We start from the raw sequence: 20,324 nt of genomic DNA, 5'->3' as shown, positions 1-20,324 counted from the left end.
CAAATAAGTGCTGGAGAGGGTGTGGAAAAAAGGTGGGAATATAAATAGGTGCAGCCACTATGGAGAACATGTGGAGGTTCCTAAAAAAACTAAAAATAGAGTTACAATATGATGCAGAGATGCCACTCCTGCCTGTCTATCTGGACAAAACTATAATTCAAAAAGGTACAGGCACCACTATGTTTACGGCACCATTATTCGCAATTGCTAAGGCATGAAAGCAACTTAAAAGTCCATCAACAGGTGAATGGATAAAGAAGACATGGTATATGTACCCAATGGACTACTACTCAGCCATAAAAAAGAACAAAATGCCATTTGCAGCAACATGGACGGACTTAGAGATTCTCATACTAGGTAAGTCAGACAGAGAAAGACAAATACCATATGATACCACTTATATGTGGACGCTAATCTACGACACAAATGAACTTATCACGAAATAGACTACAAGACATAGACGAGAGACTTGTGGTTGCCAATGGGGAGGGATAAACTGGGAGTTTGGGATTAGCAGAGGCAAATTATTATATACAGAATGGATAAACAACAAGGTCCTACTGTACAGCACAGGGAACTATAGTCAATATCCTGTGATAAACCATAATGGAAAAGAATATGAAACAGAATATATAAAACTGAATCACTTTGCTATACAGCATAAATTAACACACCATTGTAAATCACCATACTTCAATAGTAGATCTTACTAACTTAAAAACCCTCGCAAGAGTCCAATTTACAGGGGAAAAGCCAAAATCCCACCAAGTTCTGATGACGCTTCCTTCCCCTTCCACCCCACATCTTACAATGCTCCTTTTGCACGCTCCCCTTCTCTAGCCACAGCGGCCCTGTGACAGATTGGCTGATGCTCCAAGGATGATCTCTGTCCCTGTTCTTCCCTTTTTTGGAGCCCTCCTCCCCTAATGTCCTCCTGCCTTCCTCCCTCACCTCCTTCAGGCTGCTCAGGTGCAACAGTCTCAGCAAAGCCTTCTAGAACCATCATCTTATGATTGCGACCCTGCCCGCCCCCAGGCTCTCCCTAGCATCCCTCTCCATGAGCACTGTCCGTCGTCTTCCCTGCTGTCAACCTATGACTGCCTCCTCTGTTCCTGCCTAGAGTGTAAATTCTGGACAGGAAGGCAAGTTTGTCTGCTTTGTTCACTGCTATATTCCAGAACAGCTCCTGACACATGATAGACACTCAAAAGTCTGTTTTGAGTGAGTGAATAAGTAGTAACATTGTGAAGCTGGGCCATTGAGACACGGAAAGAGCAAGCCTCTACCCACACTGTCCAATATGACAGCCATCTTAATTCAGCCGGCTGTAACAAAACACCAGAGACCAAGAGGCTTAAAAAACAAACATGCATTTCTCACAGTTCTGGAGGCCACAAGTCCAAGATCGAAGTGCTGGCAGATTTGATGTCTGGTGAGGGTCTGCTTCCTGGTTCAGAGATAACCATCTTCGTGTATCCTTACCTAGTGGAGAAGAGAAAGCATGAGCTCTTTTGTGACTCTTATAAGGGCATTATTCTCATTCATGAAGCTCTATCCCCCTGGCCCCCAACGACCCTAATGGCCTCCCAAAGGCGCCACCTCCTAATACCATCACATGGTGGGATAGGATTTCAACATAGGAATTTGAGGGGTATATGAATTTGGGGGGCACACAAACATCATAACGTAACAGGAGCCATTAGCCCCATGGAGTTACCGAGTACTTGAAATGCGTCCAAATTGAGATGCGCTGTGTCAAATATTCACTGGATTTTGCAGATTTTCAAGACAGTACAAATAAAGAATGCCAAATATCTCACTAATCTTTTTAATATATTTTTTGGCCATGCCCACGGCCTGCAGAAGTTTCAGGACCAGGGATTGAGCCTGAGCCATAGCAGTGACAATGCCAGATCCTTAACCTCTAGGCCACCAGGGAGCTCCACCTTTAATCTTTTTATGTTGATTACTTGTTGAAAGAATATTTTGGATATACTGGGTGAAATAAATTATATTATTCCAAGTATATAATTTTCACCTATTTGCTTTTACTTTTTCAATTGAGGCGCTGGAAAATTTTAAATGTAGCTCACATTATGTTTCTCCCAGACAGTGCTGGGCTACTTGCTTATCTTACCCACACACAAAGTCATATATACAGAACCAGGAGACCTATGGTTAGTGAGTTTGGCTGGCAGAAGGAAAAGAGAAAGGAAAATCAAGAGATTACTTGATATTTGGTCCTAATTCCAACAGGTTGGCAAAATATTGTCCCCAGCTTAGAGAGGGTGAATTGATTGGTGGTAGGACTTGAATTTGCATATACAAAGATGTAATTGCACTTAGGTGCACACCAGGAATACATCTGGCTAGATTTTTTCACATGCTGTAATATATTAACCAATTATTAATTGACCCATTTGTAATTAGTGACTTAAACTTAACTAGGTATTTTTTATTTTTATTTATTTATTTTTTGTCTTTTTGCTATTTCTTGGGCCGCTCCTGCGGCATATGGAGGTTCCCAGGCTAGGGGTCTAATCGGAGCTGTAGCCACTGACCTACGCCAGAGCCACAGCAACGCGGGATCCGAGCCGCGTCTGCAACCTACACCACAGCTCACGGCAACGCCGGATCGTTAACCCACTGAGCAAGGGCAGGGATCGAACCCGCAACCTCATGGTTCCTAGTTGGATTCGTTAACCACTGCGCCACGACGGGAACTCCTTTTTTTTTTTTTTTTTTTTTTTTGTAGGTATTTTTTAAATTACTCATTGAATTTTATTATATTTACAGTTGTATGACAATCACCACAAGCAAATTTTATAGAATTTCCATCTGAAACTCTCAGTGCATCCCCCACCTCCCAACCTGTCTTCTTTGGAAACCATAAGTTTTTCAAAGTCTGTGAGCCAGTTATCTGTTCTGCAAAGAAGTTCATTCTGTCCTTTTTTCAGATTCCACATGTCAGTGAAAGCATTTGATGTGGGTGTCTCATTGTCTGGCTGACTTCACTTAGCATGATCATTTCTAGGTCCATCCATGTTGCTAAAAATGCCATCATTTCTTTCCTTTTAATGGATGAGTCATATTCCACTGTGTATGCGTACCACATCTTCTTGATCCACTCCTCTTTGATGGACATTTAGGTTGTTTCCACGTCTTGGCTACTGAAAAGAGTGCTGCCATGAACATTGGAATACATGTGTCTTTTCGAGTTGTGGTTTTTCTCTGGATGCCCAGGAGTGGGATTGCTGGATCAAATGGTAGTTCTATTTTGAGTTTTCTGAGGCATCTCCACACTGTTTTCCGCAGTGGTTGCACCAATTTACAATCCCACCAACAGGGTGAAAGGGTTCTTTTTTCTTCACACCCTCTCCAGCACTTACTGTTTGTAGACTTTTTGATGGTGGTCATTCTGGCTGGTGTCAGGTGGTACCTCATTGTGGTTTTCATTTGCATTTCTCTACTAATGAGTGATGTTGAACATCTTTTCATGTGTTTTTTGGCCATCCGTATGACTTCTTTGGAGAACTGTCTGTTTAGATCTTCTGCCCATTTTTTGGTGGGGTTGTTTGTTTTTTTGGTATTGAGCAGTAGGAGGTGTTTATAAATTTTGGAGATTAATCCCTTGTCAGTCGATTCATTTGCAAATATTTTCTCCCATTCTGTGGGCTGTCTTTTCATTTTGTTTAGGGTTTCCTTTGCTGTGCAGAAACTTTTAAGTTTAATTAAGTCCCATTTGTTTACTTTTGTTTTTACTGTCATTACTCTAAGAGGTGGATCTGAGATGGTGTTGCTATCATTTATGTCAGAGAGTGTTTGGCGTATGTTTTCCTCTAAGAGTTTGATAGCGTCTGGTCTTATATCTAGATCTTTAATCCATTTGGAGTTTATTCTTGTGTATGGTGTTAGGAAATGTTCTAATTTCATTCTTTTACAAGTGGCTGTCCAGTTTTCCCAGCACCACTTATTGAACAGGCTGTCACCTATAGATTAGTTGACTATAGGTGTGTGGGTTTATTAACTAGGTATTTTTATTTTGCCGGAAGGAATTCTTTTATAAATTTTATTGGAGTAGAGTTGACTTCCAAAGCTGTGTTAGTGTCAGGTGTACAGCAGAGTATATCAATTATACATATATGTATATCCGTTCCTTTTCAGAATTCTTTTCCCATATAGGTTATTACACAGTATTGAATAGATTTCCCTGTGCTACAGAGTAGGTCCTTGTTAATAACTAGGTATTTTCTTTTTCTTTCTTTCTTTTTTTGTCTTTTTGTCTTTTCTAGGGCCACTCCTGCGGCATATAGAGGTTCCCAGGCTAGGGGTCCAACCGGAGCTGTAGCCGCTGGCCTATGCCAGAGCCACAGCAACTTGGGATCTGAGCCATGTCTGCAACCCACACAACAGCTCACGGCAACGCCGGATCCTTAACCCACTGAGCAAGGCCAGGGATTGAACCCGCAACCTCATGGTTCCGAGTCAGATTCGTTAACCACTGTGCCACTACGGGAACTCCGTAACTAGGTACTTTCAATTTGAAACTGGATATAAAGAAATATGGATGGGTCCTAATCCACTTAGCATTCCTGTGATTGGGTCTACCTGTCCTCCTTTCAATGGGGTAGAAAAGCAGACACATTTACTGAAGAGGTGTGGTTTTTATATTTTTATTCATTGACCAAAATATTCGTTCCAGGCACAGTTCTGGCTATGGGGGATATAGCCAGGCATAAAACAGAGAAAAAGTCTTGTCCCCATGGACCTTTCATCCGACGGGGCGAGTTGTAAGTGGTGCGGAGAGACAATGTGGGGAAAGGAGCACAGGCAGTGCTGTGGCAGTGGGAAGCTGGTGGCTGAAGGCCTCTTTGCTGAAGTGTTATTGGAGCCGAGAGTGAGCCTTGACCACCGAGGGAGGGAGGAAGGACTTTCAGGTGGAGGCGACGGCACGTGCAAAGGCCCCGAGGAAGGGGTGCCCAAAGATGCAGCACTGACTCCGAGGGCAATGGGGAGCCATTGTGGGCTTTGGAGCATGACAGGGTCTTTCTTCTCATGAAAATCACTCCACCTGCTCCATGAAGAAGAGGCTGAAGAGGGGGGTGGTGGTGGCGTAGAAGCAGGGAGACCAATGAGATGATTCTGGATTAATCTATCAGCCAAGACGGTGCCTGGGGAGCAGGGAGGTGCAGCAGGAGTGGTGGGAAGGGGTTAGATTTTGGATGTATTTGTTTCCTCTGTGATTTCCTTAGAAGCTGAGTGGAGGAAGCAAAGAGCTGGGAGAAAGGTATCGTGCGTGATCTTATCTTGGGGAAAAAGTGTGGGTGTCTCTGCCCCAGGAAACTGGAGCCGCATCCCAGTGCAAACTGATGGTGGGATTTCAATGTGAAAGCTCTGTAGCTTTTCTCTTAAACCATACACCTGTTTCAATGAGGAAGACTGAAATTAAACTTGGGATAAAGAACATTTAGATTTCATGCAGAGTGACACATCACGGTATTTGATAAAGGTCACAGGAAGGATTTTCACATTTACTTGTCTGGAATAAATATGCTTCGTGTCTGGCAGAATGCTAGGCCCACATTAAGTCCTTAATAAATACCTATTGGTGACAAAATGCTAATTAATGATTTAATATATTTTGAAACAGAAATGCATAATGAAACATGTTCTTTATATAACAAGATTTTCGGACTTCCCTTATGGTACAGTGGGCTAAGGACCTGGCGTTGTCACTGCAGCGGCGGCTCAGGTTCAATCCCTGGCCCCGGTAACTTCCACATGCTGCAGGTGCGGCCAAAAAATGCAATAAAGAATTTATATAACAAGACTTTCAAAATCCCCATGAATGACCTTAAACTTGATTCTTCTCCATCCTGCTTCCTTTATTCTCTATCATATAGAATGGTGAACACTGAAACTTGCTCATTTTGTGAATTTGTTCTTTTCTGTAAATAATTTCCTAAGAGCTTTAAATTTTTCTGAGTGATTATTCTCTGAAAGGAAGGAAAGAAGGAAGGAGCTGATTGTGCCTGATTCTGTCTAGTCCCAGCCAGAAGCCCCTGTCCACTGCTGCATCTCTGCAGACTGGGGGCTGCTCACCCAAGCAGCGGTGTGGCCACAAATCTGATTCTTATCCTGATTCTCCCCAGCCTAGAAACATCCCAGTCACATCCCTAAGGCGACTTTCTCTGCTGGAAGTGAACGAATGGAACTGGGGCTAAAAGTATTCCAATGTCTGTTCTTAAAACAACTTGAAGGAGTTCCCGCTGTGGTTCAGCGGGTTAAGGACCCGGCATTGTCTGGGGCGGTGTGGGTTTGATCCCTGGCCCTGCACAGTAGATTAAGGATCAGCTGTGGCGTTGATTCAACTCCTGGCCTGGGGACTTCCGTATGCTGCAGATGTAGCCAAAATAGTAATAATAATAATAAAAACCATTTAAAGACTTTTACCTAGAAAGAAAGATAAAGCTGGACCATTAGTGGGTAGATTCCCCATATGAAAACGTCGAAGAAGCAATGGCGCTTTAATTCTCAGAACTGTTATTTCCTAAAACCACCATTCCTTGTGAAATCTGTCCAAGATGAAGAAAAGGTGTAGATTAGGGTTTCTCCATCATGGCACGCTTGACATTTGGGGTAGGATAATTCATTGTGTTGGGGGCCACCTGGTGCATTGTGGGATGTTCAGCAGCACCCCTGGTCTCTGCCTACTAGACGTCAGGAGGCCTCTCCCTGCCCCAGTGTGCTCAATAAAAATGTCCCTAGACATTTCCAGGGGGCCCCAGGGGCAAAACCACCCCAGTTGAGGACCAATGCTCTAGTTATAGATGAAATTATAGATAGATTAAGGCTATCGACGGAGGCACAGAAAATGGACTGAAGACTCTTTCCACAAGCTCCCCCCAGAAGATAAGGAATAAGTTCAGCAAGCAGAAGGCTTGCATTTTATAACTTCTAAATGACTGTTGTGAATATTTTTTATATGCTTCTAGTACCTCTGAGAAAACTCTAAGCCAGCCCTAATTCTTTCCCTGAAGCTAAGATTTCCCGGTGAAAGTAACCCATTTAAAGACCTGAGCAAGCCGATAAGAAGCTCATTTGAGACTCGGAATGTGGAAGTGCTGGTTCTTTAAAAGTCATTAAATTTGCCTGCGGAGTCGTCTCTTTTGCCTTGGTAATTCTCCAGGCTGCTGAAATATCACATTTGCAAGAGCACACCCACGACATAACCCATCCAGTTTTTTTGTTTTTTGTTTTTTTTGTTTTTCCCCTCTGTTTAGGCTCACCCACGCACGCATCTTGCGGAACCAGACAGCAGAAGCCAAAGGCACGAATGGGGATAGGACAGGACGTCAGGTGAGCGCCAGCAGCAGACAGTGGACCATGTCCATTGCGGTCTATGGACATCTGAAAAGCCCAGCGTGAGACCCATTCCCGAATGATGACCCAAGTAGCAACGGCAAGGGTGAGGACGACTTGCCCTTGGCCGTCCTCTCCCAGAACACACCAGGTTTCATTCTTCTAATAAAAATCATAAGCTTCTCCTATTTTCAGTAAAATTCTCCATGTTCTCCTTGTTATACGGTCAACAAAATCCTTCTGAATTCATTGGCTACACTTTGAAGATTATTTCACCAGGATCAGATCCTAACCATAGTATTTTTTAAACTTAACGTGGGTCAAAGAAGTTGTCCAACCGCATTTCTCATAAAATACATTCTGCACCCATCTCTTTACTTGAAAGGGACAAAGGAGCAATGCTGGGCAGCCAGGATGAGAACGCGTCATCAAGTGCTTGGGACAGTTTTTCAGATGAGCCAGCAGGCAGGCTCGCGGTCAAGACGGCATTGTGGGCTCATAGCCTGAGGACTCCTTAGCGCTAAACATGTCACATTAGAAAACAATGGCATGCTCAAAATAAGCTCAACAGGGCAGAAAGGGAACAGGAGCCCACCTAGGCCCAGAAGCGGAAGAGGCACAGGAGTGGGGGGTTGTAAGGGAGTAGCAGTGTCCACGGGGGCTGGGGAGCAAAAATTGATTCGGTGGGGCTCCCCCAGCCAAGCCAGGCAGATTGACACCGGCCCCCTAGCGACGCCAGCCCCAGTGAGCGCATGCGTGGAGCAGACATGGGTCTCTGACGCGTCTACAACTTCCCAAGAGATAAGACTGTCCACCAAGTACCTTTCCTTCCATCAGCTGCACAGCCCCCTTTCCTATCACCCTACGTCTGTCTGTCCTGTTTCAATAGTCTTTAGATGGCTTCCTTAAAAAACGGTTTTTTAAGCTTCCTTCTGAGACAAAATCAAGGAATTCTATTAAAATATTACTCCATTATACCATTATGTGGCTCCAAAACCTTGTCCTTAGCTCCCCACTAGGGATATTCATGTCCATGCTCTTTCTTGTTCTCTTACAATTCAAAGTCTTCCACATCCTGGCTCAAACCTGAGGGTCTAAAACTGACAGCTAGCATGGGACACTCTGCTCCTGACTCCCAAGAAAGCAGCTGTCCCCGTCCACGGTGAAAAGCGCCTCTGGGGCCGAACATCCCAGCTTCCACTCCCCTGGGGATCTTCTAGGGACCGTACCTTTGTCACAGTCTGAGGGGTCTGAGTAAGGTTGATGCCACCCCAAGCAACCAGGGACAATCCCAGGGTATTCCATCCTGGGGAGTGTGGGACCTGGGGAGAGACGCAGACCAAAGTCAAAGCCGATCCCTGCACTGGGGTTTTCAACTCGTGGGAAAGAGAAGCTCTTTTGGGTTGCGGAGCCTCAAAGACAGAAGCCTGGGAAAGCTTGGTGCCCCTGAGAGCCCGCCTGAGAATGAAGGGGACACAAGGGGAAGTCGAGCTGATAGAGAGAGAGAGAGAGAGGCAAGAGCACTGCTGAACTAAGTGGATCACTTTGCTGTACAGCAAAAATGATCACAATATTGTTAAGCAGCTCTACTTCAATAAAACTTTAAAAAAAACCAAAACCCAAATCACAGCAGACAAGGGAAAAAAAACACGGCTGAACGACACTTTAGGAAGCAGCAGGTTCAAAGGATGGGGAGCAATTAAGAAAATAGGAAACACGAGTTCGCCAAGGTTGCTACTCACTGGACTCAGTGGCTCTAGATTCGTCTTTATGTGCACTTTTGCTTTTTATTTCAGAATGTGCTTGATTTCTCAGTGCCACTGAGCTGCAGACCTCTCAGGGTTTGCTCCTTTTTTTTTTTTTTTTTTTTTTTTTTTTAAAGGCTGCACCCATGGCATGTGGAAGTTCCTGGGCCAGAGATTGAATCTGAAATACAGCTGCAGCAACGCTGGATCCTTTAACCCACTGCACTGGGCCAGGGATCAAACCCACGTCTCTGCAGTGACCTGAGCTGCTGTAGTCAGGTTCTCAATCCACTGTGGCCTGTTGCGAACTCCAGGGTTTGCTCACCTGCTTCACCAACAGTTTTTCTATCTGAAACATCTAAAATGCCAAGTGGTCATTCATTACAACTTCCCAAAGAAAAGTCTGCCTCCTGCTGCTGGCTCTAATTTTCAACCAAGTACCTGTAAGAAGAAACCTGGGATATCGCAACTGGGGTCTTTTCCCGACTCAGATCCCAAAGGAACCTCTCAGCCTTTCTCTTCTGCTCCCACTCTCTGACAAAGATGTATGAAAGAGGCCTGCTTTTCATTACAGCCACCACATACCCATTCTCACTCTTCTTACACATGCAGAGCTCCTAAGAAAGTCCAGTTTCACAGAACACCAAAGATGGTGCTTAGACTCAGCGGTTCGCAAAGCGGGGTCCCTGCCCCGATAGCATCAGCCTCACCTGGGAACTTGTTCGACCTGCAAATTTTCAGGCTCTACCCCAGACCTCCTGAGTCGGTTCCCTCCCCGCCACCCCCCCCCAAAAAAAAAAAAACCCCTTCCATTTGATGTTGCTACTCTAACATTTGAGACACGGCCCCAAGGCTCTAACTTGTGCCTTCCCTTCACTTCTGGTTGTTTGGATTCACCAAAGCATTCCTTCAAGAGATCATACCATGTGTTTACATTTTCATAAAAAACCTGCTAGCTTTAGAAGTTTAACTTAGTGTTGAATGAACTCAAAGAGCAAAGTGCACTCACGTTTCCATCTTGCGCTAAGTTAAATGAGATACGTGTTCTTTGCAATCTCTGGGTACTATATGAGTGGTTGTCATACTCAAGCAGGCATCAGAATCACCTCGTTCAACCAGATTGCCAGGCTCCACCAGCAGAGTTTCTGAACTATTATGTCTTAGGGCCTGAAAATTTGCATTTCCAACAAATTCCATGTGATAGGGACGCTGTGTGGCAAGGACCACACTTTGAGAACCACTGGGCTGGACAAATAGAAGACAGTATTATTAAGAGTTTTCATGAAGAGAGAGAGGGTGATGATGCAGCTTGATGAACTGGAGAGAGAAACTTGATTCCTTTCCCTGGATCCCTTTTCCCCTTCAGTTCCTGGTGGCCAATCCTTCTTGCAACCCACTTCTCTAGAGTAGAAATGTTAGGGAGACAATGTAGTTTCCTTGTTGAAAACCCTTGGCACCGACGGCAGAGGCTGGCAAACTTTTTCTGTAAAAGACCAGCAAGTCAATGTTTTAGGACTTACTTCCAAAACAGTCTCTGCGGCAGGAACGCAGCTCAGACCCAGACATTATGTAAACAACAGGGCGGGCCTGTGTTTCAATAAAACTTTATTTACAAAAACAGGTGAGGGGCAGGGGCTGGCCCCTAGTCTAGCCCAATGGTTCTAAAGCGTTGGCCCAAGGCCAGCCCCAGCATCACCTGGTTACTTATTAGAAATGCAAATCCTCAGGCTTATCCCCCAACCAACCGAAGCAGGAACTCTGAGAGTAGAAGCCAGGAATCTGTCTGAATGAGACTTTCAAGTGATTTGGATGCTTATTCCATTTTGAGACTCACTGGCCTTGAAGAGTGTTTCTTAGCCTTGGCTACACATCAGAAGCACCTGGACCCACCCGGGTGCCCACTGATCCCAGACACTGGGGGCAGGCCTCAGGCCTCAATATTTTTAATGTCCTCTGTGATTCTGACGTGCACCCGTTCTTGTGACACAGAGACCTAATGGACTGTTGGAGTTGCCTTTCTTCTCAAAACCTATTGAGATGGGGCCAAGGTGATCATGCCTGTGCCCTGGTCATCATCTCTTGGCCATCTGGGGGGAACTGACTTCTAAACTATTCAACCCACTGATTTCATAGGGCATTTTTTGCAACCACTTAATAGGGGCTCCAGAAGATGCAAGCTCAAAGCCATCTCTGGGCCCATCTGTGGTCATTTGTTGTTCTCAGCGGAAGGTGAAACAACACATGCCCTCAGGAAACACAACCTCAAGGCCAGAGCTGGGGGACAGGATGCATATTCTTTTCTGAGCATAAATACATCAATGATAGACTTTCTCCTTATTCCCCTCCCAACTCCCTCCCCCTATTTTTATCACCAGAAATAAGAGGTGAATTCTCTATGGCTAAATGACAGCTTTTGCTTTTAAAAGGCTGATTATACACGAAACCACCACCCTTTCTTAGGGTCCATCACCCATAGGACACAGGAGGTGCTCACAGGGCAGCCAGGATTGAATTTCAGTGTTGAGAGCTGGCTTCACAGTTGAAAGGGTTTCGGAAACTCTCAAGAGGCTCATTTGAGTTTGATTGTGTGGCTGGTTTTGGCATCTGTCCTTTAAATCCTTTCAACTTGAAGTGGGGTCCTTTGACCTGCACCATGGGTATTCCCCTGGGAGCTCGTCGGAAATGCAGAATCCTGAGCCCCACCCCAGACTTAGTGAATCAGAATACGAACTTCAACCAGACTCCCGGGGAAAGTGTGCCCCTTGAAATTTGAGCAGCACTCCTTGAAACTAGTCTTTGCAGAAATGCAACAGGTGAGGGATTTTGTAAAGGGAAGATAAAAATATAGCTGAGAATGTAGTCTGAGAGCTACCAGATTGAGTGCTGAGGTGCTATGTCAGGAGTTATATATATCCCCAAAGTGAGCAACAATTATCAGATTTCATGGCTTTCTTTAGGCCTTGGGGTTACTATGACTAAATCTTTTAAAATCCTGCAACCATGATCATGACTTTAGTTTTAAATTCTAAGGGAGACAGAAAATGAGGCATAAACATGAGGTGAAATTTCATGGTCAGAATGCAGAAAGGGTGACTACTGCTATGGATGTGAGTCATTTTTCATTACATTACCTTGCAGAGGCTGACTACCCTCAATGATAGATGAGGGCTTGTGCGTCCTACTTTTTCTCCTTAACAAGGGAGAAAATAAATTGGCTGAAGCATATCAAGTGCTGCTGCAATGAATTATAGTAACTTTAGATCAGCAGAGAATTTTATGATGCATTCAGCCAATGTTTCAACATATATATGAGAGACAGCCAAGCATAGTGGCATTGCCAAATATGGAAACACGTGATGGAATTTGCCAGTGGTCCCAGAATAACTGGTTGGTGAAAGAGATCGTCTAATTGTACACATACCCGACATGAAATCAACACTGGTTCAAAGAAAAATAGTAGTAGCTACCATCTGAAGCCTTTACTGGGTCTAGGAGCTGTTCTAGCATTTTCCATGCTGCAACTTGTTTCATTCCATCAACCCTGTGAAGTCAAATGTGATTATAATTCTATTTCACAGTCAGTAAGCATTCATAGTGTGTACAATTTACCCAATTGATAGGGGCGGAAAGGGGGACCAGAGACAAGCTATGGGTAGCAGAATCCACATCAGTAACTACTATGGCAACATCACCTCATGGATGAGCAACACCATCAGAGCCTGGAACTAGACAAAATCAGGCAAGGAGAAGGAATTGGATCTAAGAGATAGGAAGGTCTGAGATGGGACAGGACACTTATGTTTTCAGAGGGAAGAAGGGTCTAAGTATCTTCTTCCTCCTCGTTTTCTCATTCATTTTCCAACCAATACTGGACTCTTCTTTCAGCGTCTGTCCTTTCTCATTTTTGCATTGCCAAGGCCCTCCTTCTCCAATGCTCTTATGTTTCAAATAACAAGAATTCAGAAACACAGTAATTGTTAAGTTGGCATAGTGTTAACCGTTCCCCTGTCGATAAGTTGTATCTTGATCCATAAAAGCAAACAGTCTGCACTACTACTGCCTCTTTGTATTCTACACCTATAACCAGCACTCAGTCTGCTTCTTGACTGATACATTATTACAGCTAAGAGGTTAATAGCCAGAAACAGCTTAGGTTTTGCTTCTCAAACTTTTCCACCTGTGGCAAACAGATTCTAGGGTGGCGCTCATGATCCCCACTTCCTGTTGTTCATGCCGTTACATAATCTCCTCCCCTTGAGAGTAGGTGAGACACCGGCTTGTTTCTAAGCAATAGAATATGGCAAGGGTGCTGGGATGCATGTGATTACTCAGATGTTATTGTGTCACAGAAGATTTTAATGTCTTGCTAGGAGAAACCTCTGTTGCTGGCTCTGAAGAAGCAAGCAGCCATCCCGAGTGCTGTCACGTGGACGGGGCCACACAGCAAGGAGCAGAGGGCAGCCTCCGGCCAACAGCCCACAAGAAACTGAGGCCCTCAGTCCCACAAACTCCAAGGAAATGAATGATGCCACCAACTACATGAGCTTGGAAATAATCCTTTTCCACTCGAAACTTCAGATGAGAACTCCCTTCTCCTTTCATCCTCAGAGAGCCCCCCTCCTTTAATTATTTATTGTCTGAATATCAAGCACCCCTACTTCCTAAGTAATCCCTTCCCCAACCTATGGGGTTTGGTTTCATCTTATGATGCATTGCCATTTCCCACCTGGGGAACCGTATATAAGATATGCTAATTATAATAGTCTCAAGTCTGACTTTCCCAGTTTAAATATCACTCCAGGAGGGTGCAAGGGCTTAGTGGAACAGTGTGGAATGGATGGACTTTGGTACTCATTTGACACCCTCTACTAGGATAAGGTAAAAATAGGTTTTGGTAGATGGCCAAAAAGATGCTCAACATCACTAATTATTAGAGAAATGCAAGTCCAAACTATAATGAGTCACCTCACAGCAGTCGGAATGGCCATCATCGAAAATTATACAGACAATAAATGCCGGAGAGGGTGTGGAGAAAAGGGAACCCTTCTACACTGTTGGTGGGAATGTAAATTGGTAAAACCACTACGGAGGACATTATGGAGGTTCCTTAAAAAACTAAATATAGAATTACCATATGATCCAGCAATCCCACTCCTGGGCATATAGCCATAGAAAACTATAATTTGAAAAGATACATGCACCTCCATGTTCACTGAAGCACCGTTTACAATAGCGAAGACATGGAAGCAACCTAAATGTCCATCAACAGAGGAATGGATGAAGAAGATGTGGTACGTGTATACAATGGAATATTACTTAGCCATAAAAAGAACAAAATAATGGCATCTGCAGCAACATGGCTGCCCCTAGAAATTATCATTCTAAGTGACATAAATCAGAGAAATGCAAATATGAGATCAATAATATGTGGAATCTAACAAAATATGGTACAAAAGAACTTATTCCCCCAAAACAGGAACAGACTCAAAGATTTCAAAACCAAACTTATGGTTACCAAAGGGGAAATACTGGGGGGAGGGATAAATTAGGGGTTGGGATTAACATATACACACTACTATATATAAAATACATAAAGAACAAGGACCTACTGTATAGCACATGGACATCTACTCAGAACTGTGTAATAACCTATATGAGAAAAGTATCTGACAAGGAAAGGATAGGTGTATATGTATAACTGATTTACTTTGCTGTCTGCCTGATACTAATACAACATTGTCAGTTAACTATATTTGAATAAAGTTAAAAACAAATAAAATTATATCTCTATCTTGATGATTTTATTTATTTTTTCTGGATGTGCCCACAGCATGTGGAAGTTGCCCAGCCAGGGATCAAACCCATGCCATAGCAGCGAACTGAGCTACTGCAGTGACAATGCCAGATCCTTAACCTCCTTTGCCACAGGAGAACTTCTCTATCCTTATAATTTTAAAAATCAGATTACCAATACCTATCTCACAGGATTTTTGTGAGCGTTTAAAATGTATCAGCCTGAAAAAAAAAAAAAAAAAGAAAGAAAGAAAGAAAAAAGAATGCTTAGTTTAAAAAAAAAAGAAAGAAAAAAAAAAGGTTTTGAAGAAAACACATCTTCCACGGACAAAGTATATTGTGGACAATATACTTCATATATATATTTTTTTCTTTTTTGGCTGCACCCACAGCATATGGAAGTTCCTGGACCAGGGAATGAATCTGAGCCACAGCTGCGGCAACGCCAGATACTGAACCCACTGCCCCAGGCTGGGGAGTGAACCCTCACCATCACAGAGACAACGCCAGGTCCTTAACCTGCTGTCCCCTACCGGGAACTTCTCCTTCAGATAAATTTTAAGAAAGAAAACCATTTTCCTAAATGCAATATAACCCATCAGGATTCTTCCTTGCCCTCAATGGTGCCAGACTTTCACTTTACTAATTGGGACAGCTTTGTTCCCCCACACGCAGGTTCCAGGGGTATACTTTACATAGCTAGACACTGCCATCAATAAAAGAGCCTCTGACACCAAATGTTAACCCCTAGCAGCACAAAGAATCAGCAGAAGCATGAAAATATTCTTTAACACAATCAAACCTTTTCACCCAGCATTTCCTCCCCACCCATCTTTTTAAGTGGAAGGGTTGCAGTACATGCTTGATCATTACTAGTTCGGGGCAAGTCACCAGGGAGAGTGGGTTGCTTCATTTTGTAGTTTGAGTGTTCACTAAACTGTATATGGTTTTCGCCATACAGTGATGCTACGTATAAAATGCTCATGTGTCATCCTGTTATAATGACCTTCCCATCAGGAAAAGAAACTTTCTTAGCAAAGATGTTAACAACTCATTCTAATTCTCTTTCTCTCCTCTAATCAATAGGCAATCAGCGTGGAGCCTCTGTTTTGCTAGGGCTTTGTAATTTTATAGTCTGTTCAGGCCAATTTAACTCTTATGGGGGTGGTAAGTGGATTTTAAACCTTTTTCCCAGCGAGCATTTCAAATATTCTAGAACTAAGAATCTTTGAGAGCAGGTTAGACCACAATTTTCTAGAATCTCCCTTCACACAAGGAGGAAACCAAATCTGTCGTGATTACATAGAAAAATACATGAAATGAATTTCTGTAGTAACTCTTCCTTCTGTGCTGTTCAGTAAACACGTGTGTTGCAGTTCTATTTCCTTTCGTGCAGTGTTGGAGATTTGTCATTTACGTAAGTCCTACGCATGATGTGAAGACCCAGTGGCATCTGGCCCCTGTTTCCTCACTGCCCTGTTCTCTGGGTTCAAACCACACTGACCGTTCAGCTCCTTGGTCCTGCTTTTCTCCCGCCTGCTGCAGGGCCTATGTACACAGCCTTCCTTGGCCTGGAATCCTCTTCCCCTTCTGCCCCCCTAATGCTGAGTTAGCCTTCAAAGCTCAGTTCACAAGCCACTTCCTCAAGCAAGCCTGGCCCCACCCCTGGCCTAGATCAGCTAGCTTCCTTGGTTATATGCTGTTATCCAGGAATTTTTGTTTCTCCCTTGTTTGGGCTGTGACTCTTCTCTCATGTATGTATTTATCTGATGAATGCCTGGATCTCTCATGTAATGGAAAGTTCCACGAACACAGGAAGCAGGGCTATGTTTTGCTTCATCAGCATGTAGCAGGTGCTGTGTACTTACCACATCAACTGAGTGCGTGCTGGCTTGGAGGATGGGTTTGTGTGCTGGACTGGGAACCATGTGCAAGGAGTAAATAAGCGTGGAGGAGATACAGTGGGGACAGAAGGAATGGGCTGGTGGCAAAGTTCCTAGTGGGGAAAAGGGGTAAAGGTGGACTTAGAGCAAGAGAGGGATTAAAACGAATCATAGGGAGAACCAAGGAAATCACTTGAGCTGATGGTCCCCCAAACTGAAGATCCTAAAAGAGAGACCCATGATTTGCGGAGCTATGTTAGAAGACGGCTGCCAGATGACTGGTCAAACAATTTAAGGTCGTAGGGAGCTGCGAGCAAGGCAGTTTCAGCTTGAGTTAGGCGGCCTTGGCCATGACCACCTAGAGCAGCCCTCAGTCCTTCAGGGGCTAGAGGTTCTGGTCCATAGGGATGAGGCAGAGAAAAAGAAAGACAAATGAAGTCAAGCTGACTTTGTAGAGCATTCAATAAACTATATGTACACCATTGAGTGTCCTACGGGCACTCCATGAGATTTTAGAGTAACAAAGACAAATACATGAGGACACTGCCTCTGTCTTGAGAAATGTTTATCATAGTACAGAGAAAAATATGGAATATGAATATATATGTATACATACACACATTAAAACATGAAATAGGTATCCGCATACACAAACACATATATAACACACATATTTGTAACACAGGTTAGTGTCAGAGTTAAATATGTTTAAAGTGCTTTCAAGGCACTAAGGAAGCAGAGGGTGAGGTGGAAATATTCAAGTTCTTACATGTATGGTGATGTTGGTTGTGAAACGACAATATTTGCATGAACCACTCAAGTGTCAGCACCAGGAAGTCCCCTAAACTTCCAGCTTGCATTCTAAGACTGAAAGGAGAGTCACACCTAATTTTGGCAGCCCAGTGTCTCTCCCTTTTACTGCTCCGGGCTCTGCTAAATCCGTGGCCTCTCTCTGCTATGCACCATTGCTTTGCTCCATTATTATGCCACTCTTTGCTCCGTTGTGCGGTCCTGCTCTCTTTTCCATCCACAAAGTGCTCCCAGATCAGGGTCCTGTTTGTAATAAACGGTATTGAATGCTTTGGGCAATGGCAGTGACTGTTGATTGTATCAACAGTCGATTGTATCACAGACCAGGATAGCAAGCAACTTAAAATGGGATGTTAGACCACTTTATGCTTAAAACTCCTTCCCTTTTCTTGCCACCAAGGAGCCACCACTGGTCAGCACTTGTATTCCATGTTCAGCCACAATACTGTCATTTTTATGTTTCTGACCCCACTCCCTGCTCATGATCTTAAGGACAGGGAACAGTATTAGTCTAATTAACAGCAATCATTTATTAGTGCTTCCTAAGTGATGACACTGTTTCGAGTACTTGATGTATTTACATCTCAAGGCGCCTGTCAGATACCTTCACAGCTATATATGCTCAGACTGCAGGATGTGGGGGATTTTTTTCTTTCTTTCTTTTTTGGCCATCCCACAGCATATGGAGTTCCTGGGCCAGGGATCAGATCTGAGTGGCTGTTGTGACCTATGCTGCAGCTGTGGCAATGCCAGATCCTTAACCCACTGTGTTGGGCTGGGGATTGAACCTGGGTCCCTGCGCTCCAGAGATGCTGCCAATCTCATTGCACCACAGCGTAGATTTGGGGGATTTTTAATAGGTAATGTGGTACCTGTGCTGTGTAGTACCTAACACCACCTGCAGGGCTGGGGTAACATCATAGAATCAAATAAATTCACATTTCTACAGCTACATGCACGAACATTTGTACCAAGTAAGAGAAATAAAGATGACAAACAACCTCCCATCAGTTCAGGCCAAGTGATGTCACCAAAGGAGCTACAAGAAAGCTTCTGGCTCACAGAATCTTTTGGTTTCAGAAGGGCAGATGGGGACAGTGGACCTGAGATCCTGATTCTGGATCATGGCTGGATTAGAGCCGCCTACTGGGAACAAAATCCGCAGAATAGGAGTTCCCTTGTGGTGCAGCTGGTTAAGGATCTGGCATTGTCATTGCTGTGGAGTGGGTTCAGTCCCTGGCCTGGGAACTTCTGCATACTGTGGATGTGGCCAAAAACTAAAAGAAAAAAAGCCACAGAATATAGAAGGTCTTAAGAATCCAAAAGCACATGATGGGAAAAATTCCTTCACCTCTTATCAGTTTAGGGTGACATGATGCATTTTTTTGGATCTATTGCAGGGTTGCAAACTTAAATGTCTCCAGGGCAAACAGGTAACATAATGAATGAAGCTCTACCAACTTTCTTGCTTTGAAGGAGCACCTGCCCACCGTGAAGGCTTCTGACTCCTAAAGAAAACCCCCAAATTTGTATTTTTATATAAAGCTTCTGAATTTTTTAATATCTTTTTTTTTTAAATAAAGGCATTGGAATAAAACACAACAACACGTGGCCATACTTTCAAAGACGGATGACATGACTGTTTGAGGCCTTTGGTTCTTCTTGCTTCATTTTATCAGCACCAACTGATTTCCAGGCCCTCTCAGAGGTGAACTTGAGATTTAACCAAGGTTCAGGGTTAGAACCATCTGGTAGGCATTTTGCTCAGTTCATTGACATGTGGGCAGAGAGGGAATACGTTAAAAGAAAATCACCCTCCAAAGGCACTCATTTAGAAGAGTCTGTCTTAGAGCAGCTCTTCTCAAGTGACTGCCAATAACAAACTTCAGTTAGTAAGCACCATCTGAAATTCATATGTGATTATCTAATCTGGCTCTCTTGTTGGGAAATAATGAAGTAATTGAGAAAAAATTGGGCTTGATTTGATAGGAGACAACCACAGATGATTAAAGTGATTTCACTTTAAGTATATATAGATTTTTTTTACATCCAGAGTATCTCCTTTCTTTTTTGGTTTCAAAGATTACCCGTTTACCAGTGAAATTAGGGCTTGATTGTTTTTCCATTGAAGAAAATGAAGCATTTTGTGCCAGCTTTCTTTGGAAAAAGGCATTGCACTTGTGTTATTTGGTTCCTTGAATTTCCAGCTCTATCTCACAGTAAGCCATGTAGTAAAAATGGAGTGTGTATTTGTGTATTTATGATAGAGACTAAAGGGTAACACCCCAAAATATGACTATAGGGGTTTAGGACAACCCACCTCAAAATATGCCGCTTTGATATATTACTTTGAGATGAAGGCACTTGAAAAACAGCAAATGGAGACTTTCTCTGAACTCCCCTTATCTGCCTCAAGTCAGATCATCCAAGAGGTAATCAACTGTCATAAATCCCCATCCCGGAGTTTCATCAACCAGGGAAGATGGCCCATGGTCACAAAAGACAAGTCAACAGCATGCCCACATAAACTTTATCTCAAACCATCACATCCCCCCTCTCTGCTAAGGAACTGTTCACCTGCCCTAACAATCATTTACTCTCCCCTAAGAGGCCAAGCTCTCCTCTTTCCCTATTTAAGACGGTATTTAAGCCTGAAGTTGAAGCCACCTCAGAGAGTTACTCATTTTTATCTGGGCGTCATCCATATGTAAATGAGATGTACATGTTAATA

General features: G+C 43.6%; 1 protein-coding gene across 5 annotated transcripts in view; it reads right to left on the bottom strand.

The window, feature by feature from the left end:
* EGFL6 (EGF like domain multiple 6) overlaps positions 1-20,324 on the bottom strand; it is a 261,136-nt gene that overhangs the window by 180,977 nt on the left and 59,835 nt on the right. For 4 of the 5 annotated variants that reach the window (XM_085008529.1, XM_085008530.1, XM_085008533.1 and 1 more), the window contains one exon: positions 1,381-1,482. In XM_085008529.1, the coding sequence (XP_084864655.1) occupies positions 1,381-1,466 (86 nt within the window). In that variant the 5' untranslated portion in view covers positions 1,467-1,482. Of the gene's footprint in view, positions 1-1,380; positions 1,483-6,453; positions 6,576-20,324 lie in introns of all 5 variants that reach the window. The other variant, XM_085008528.1, reaches the window with a different exon arrangement.

Source organism: Sus scrofa, chromosome X (assembly GCF_054392235.1).
Source record: "Sus scrofa isolate SSC_HxYL_T2T_F1_AM1 chromosome X, Sscrofa_HxYL_maternal_Yorkshire_Landrace_v2.0, whole genome shotgun sequence".
NCBI lineage: Eukaryota > Metazoa > Chordata > Mammalia > Artiodactyla > Suidae > Sus > Sus scrofa.
Note: the sequence above shows the minus strand (reverse complement) of the source record. Positions and strands in the feature narration are given on the sequence as shown.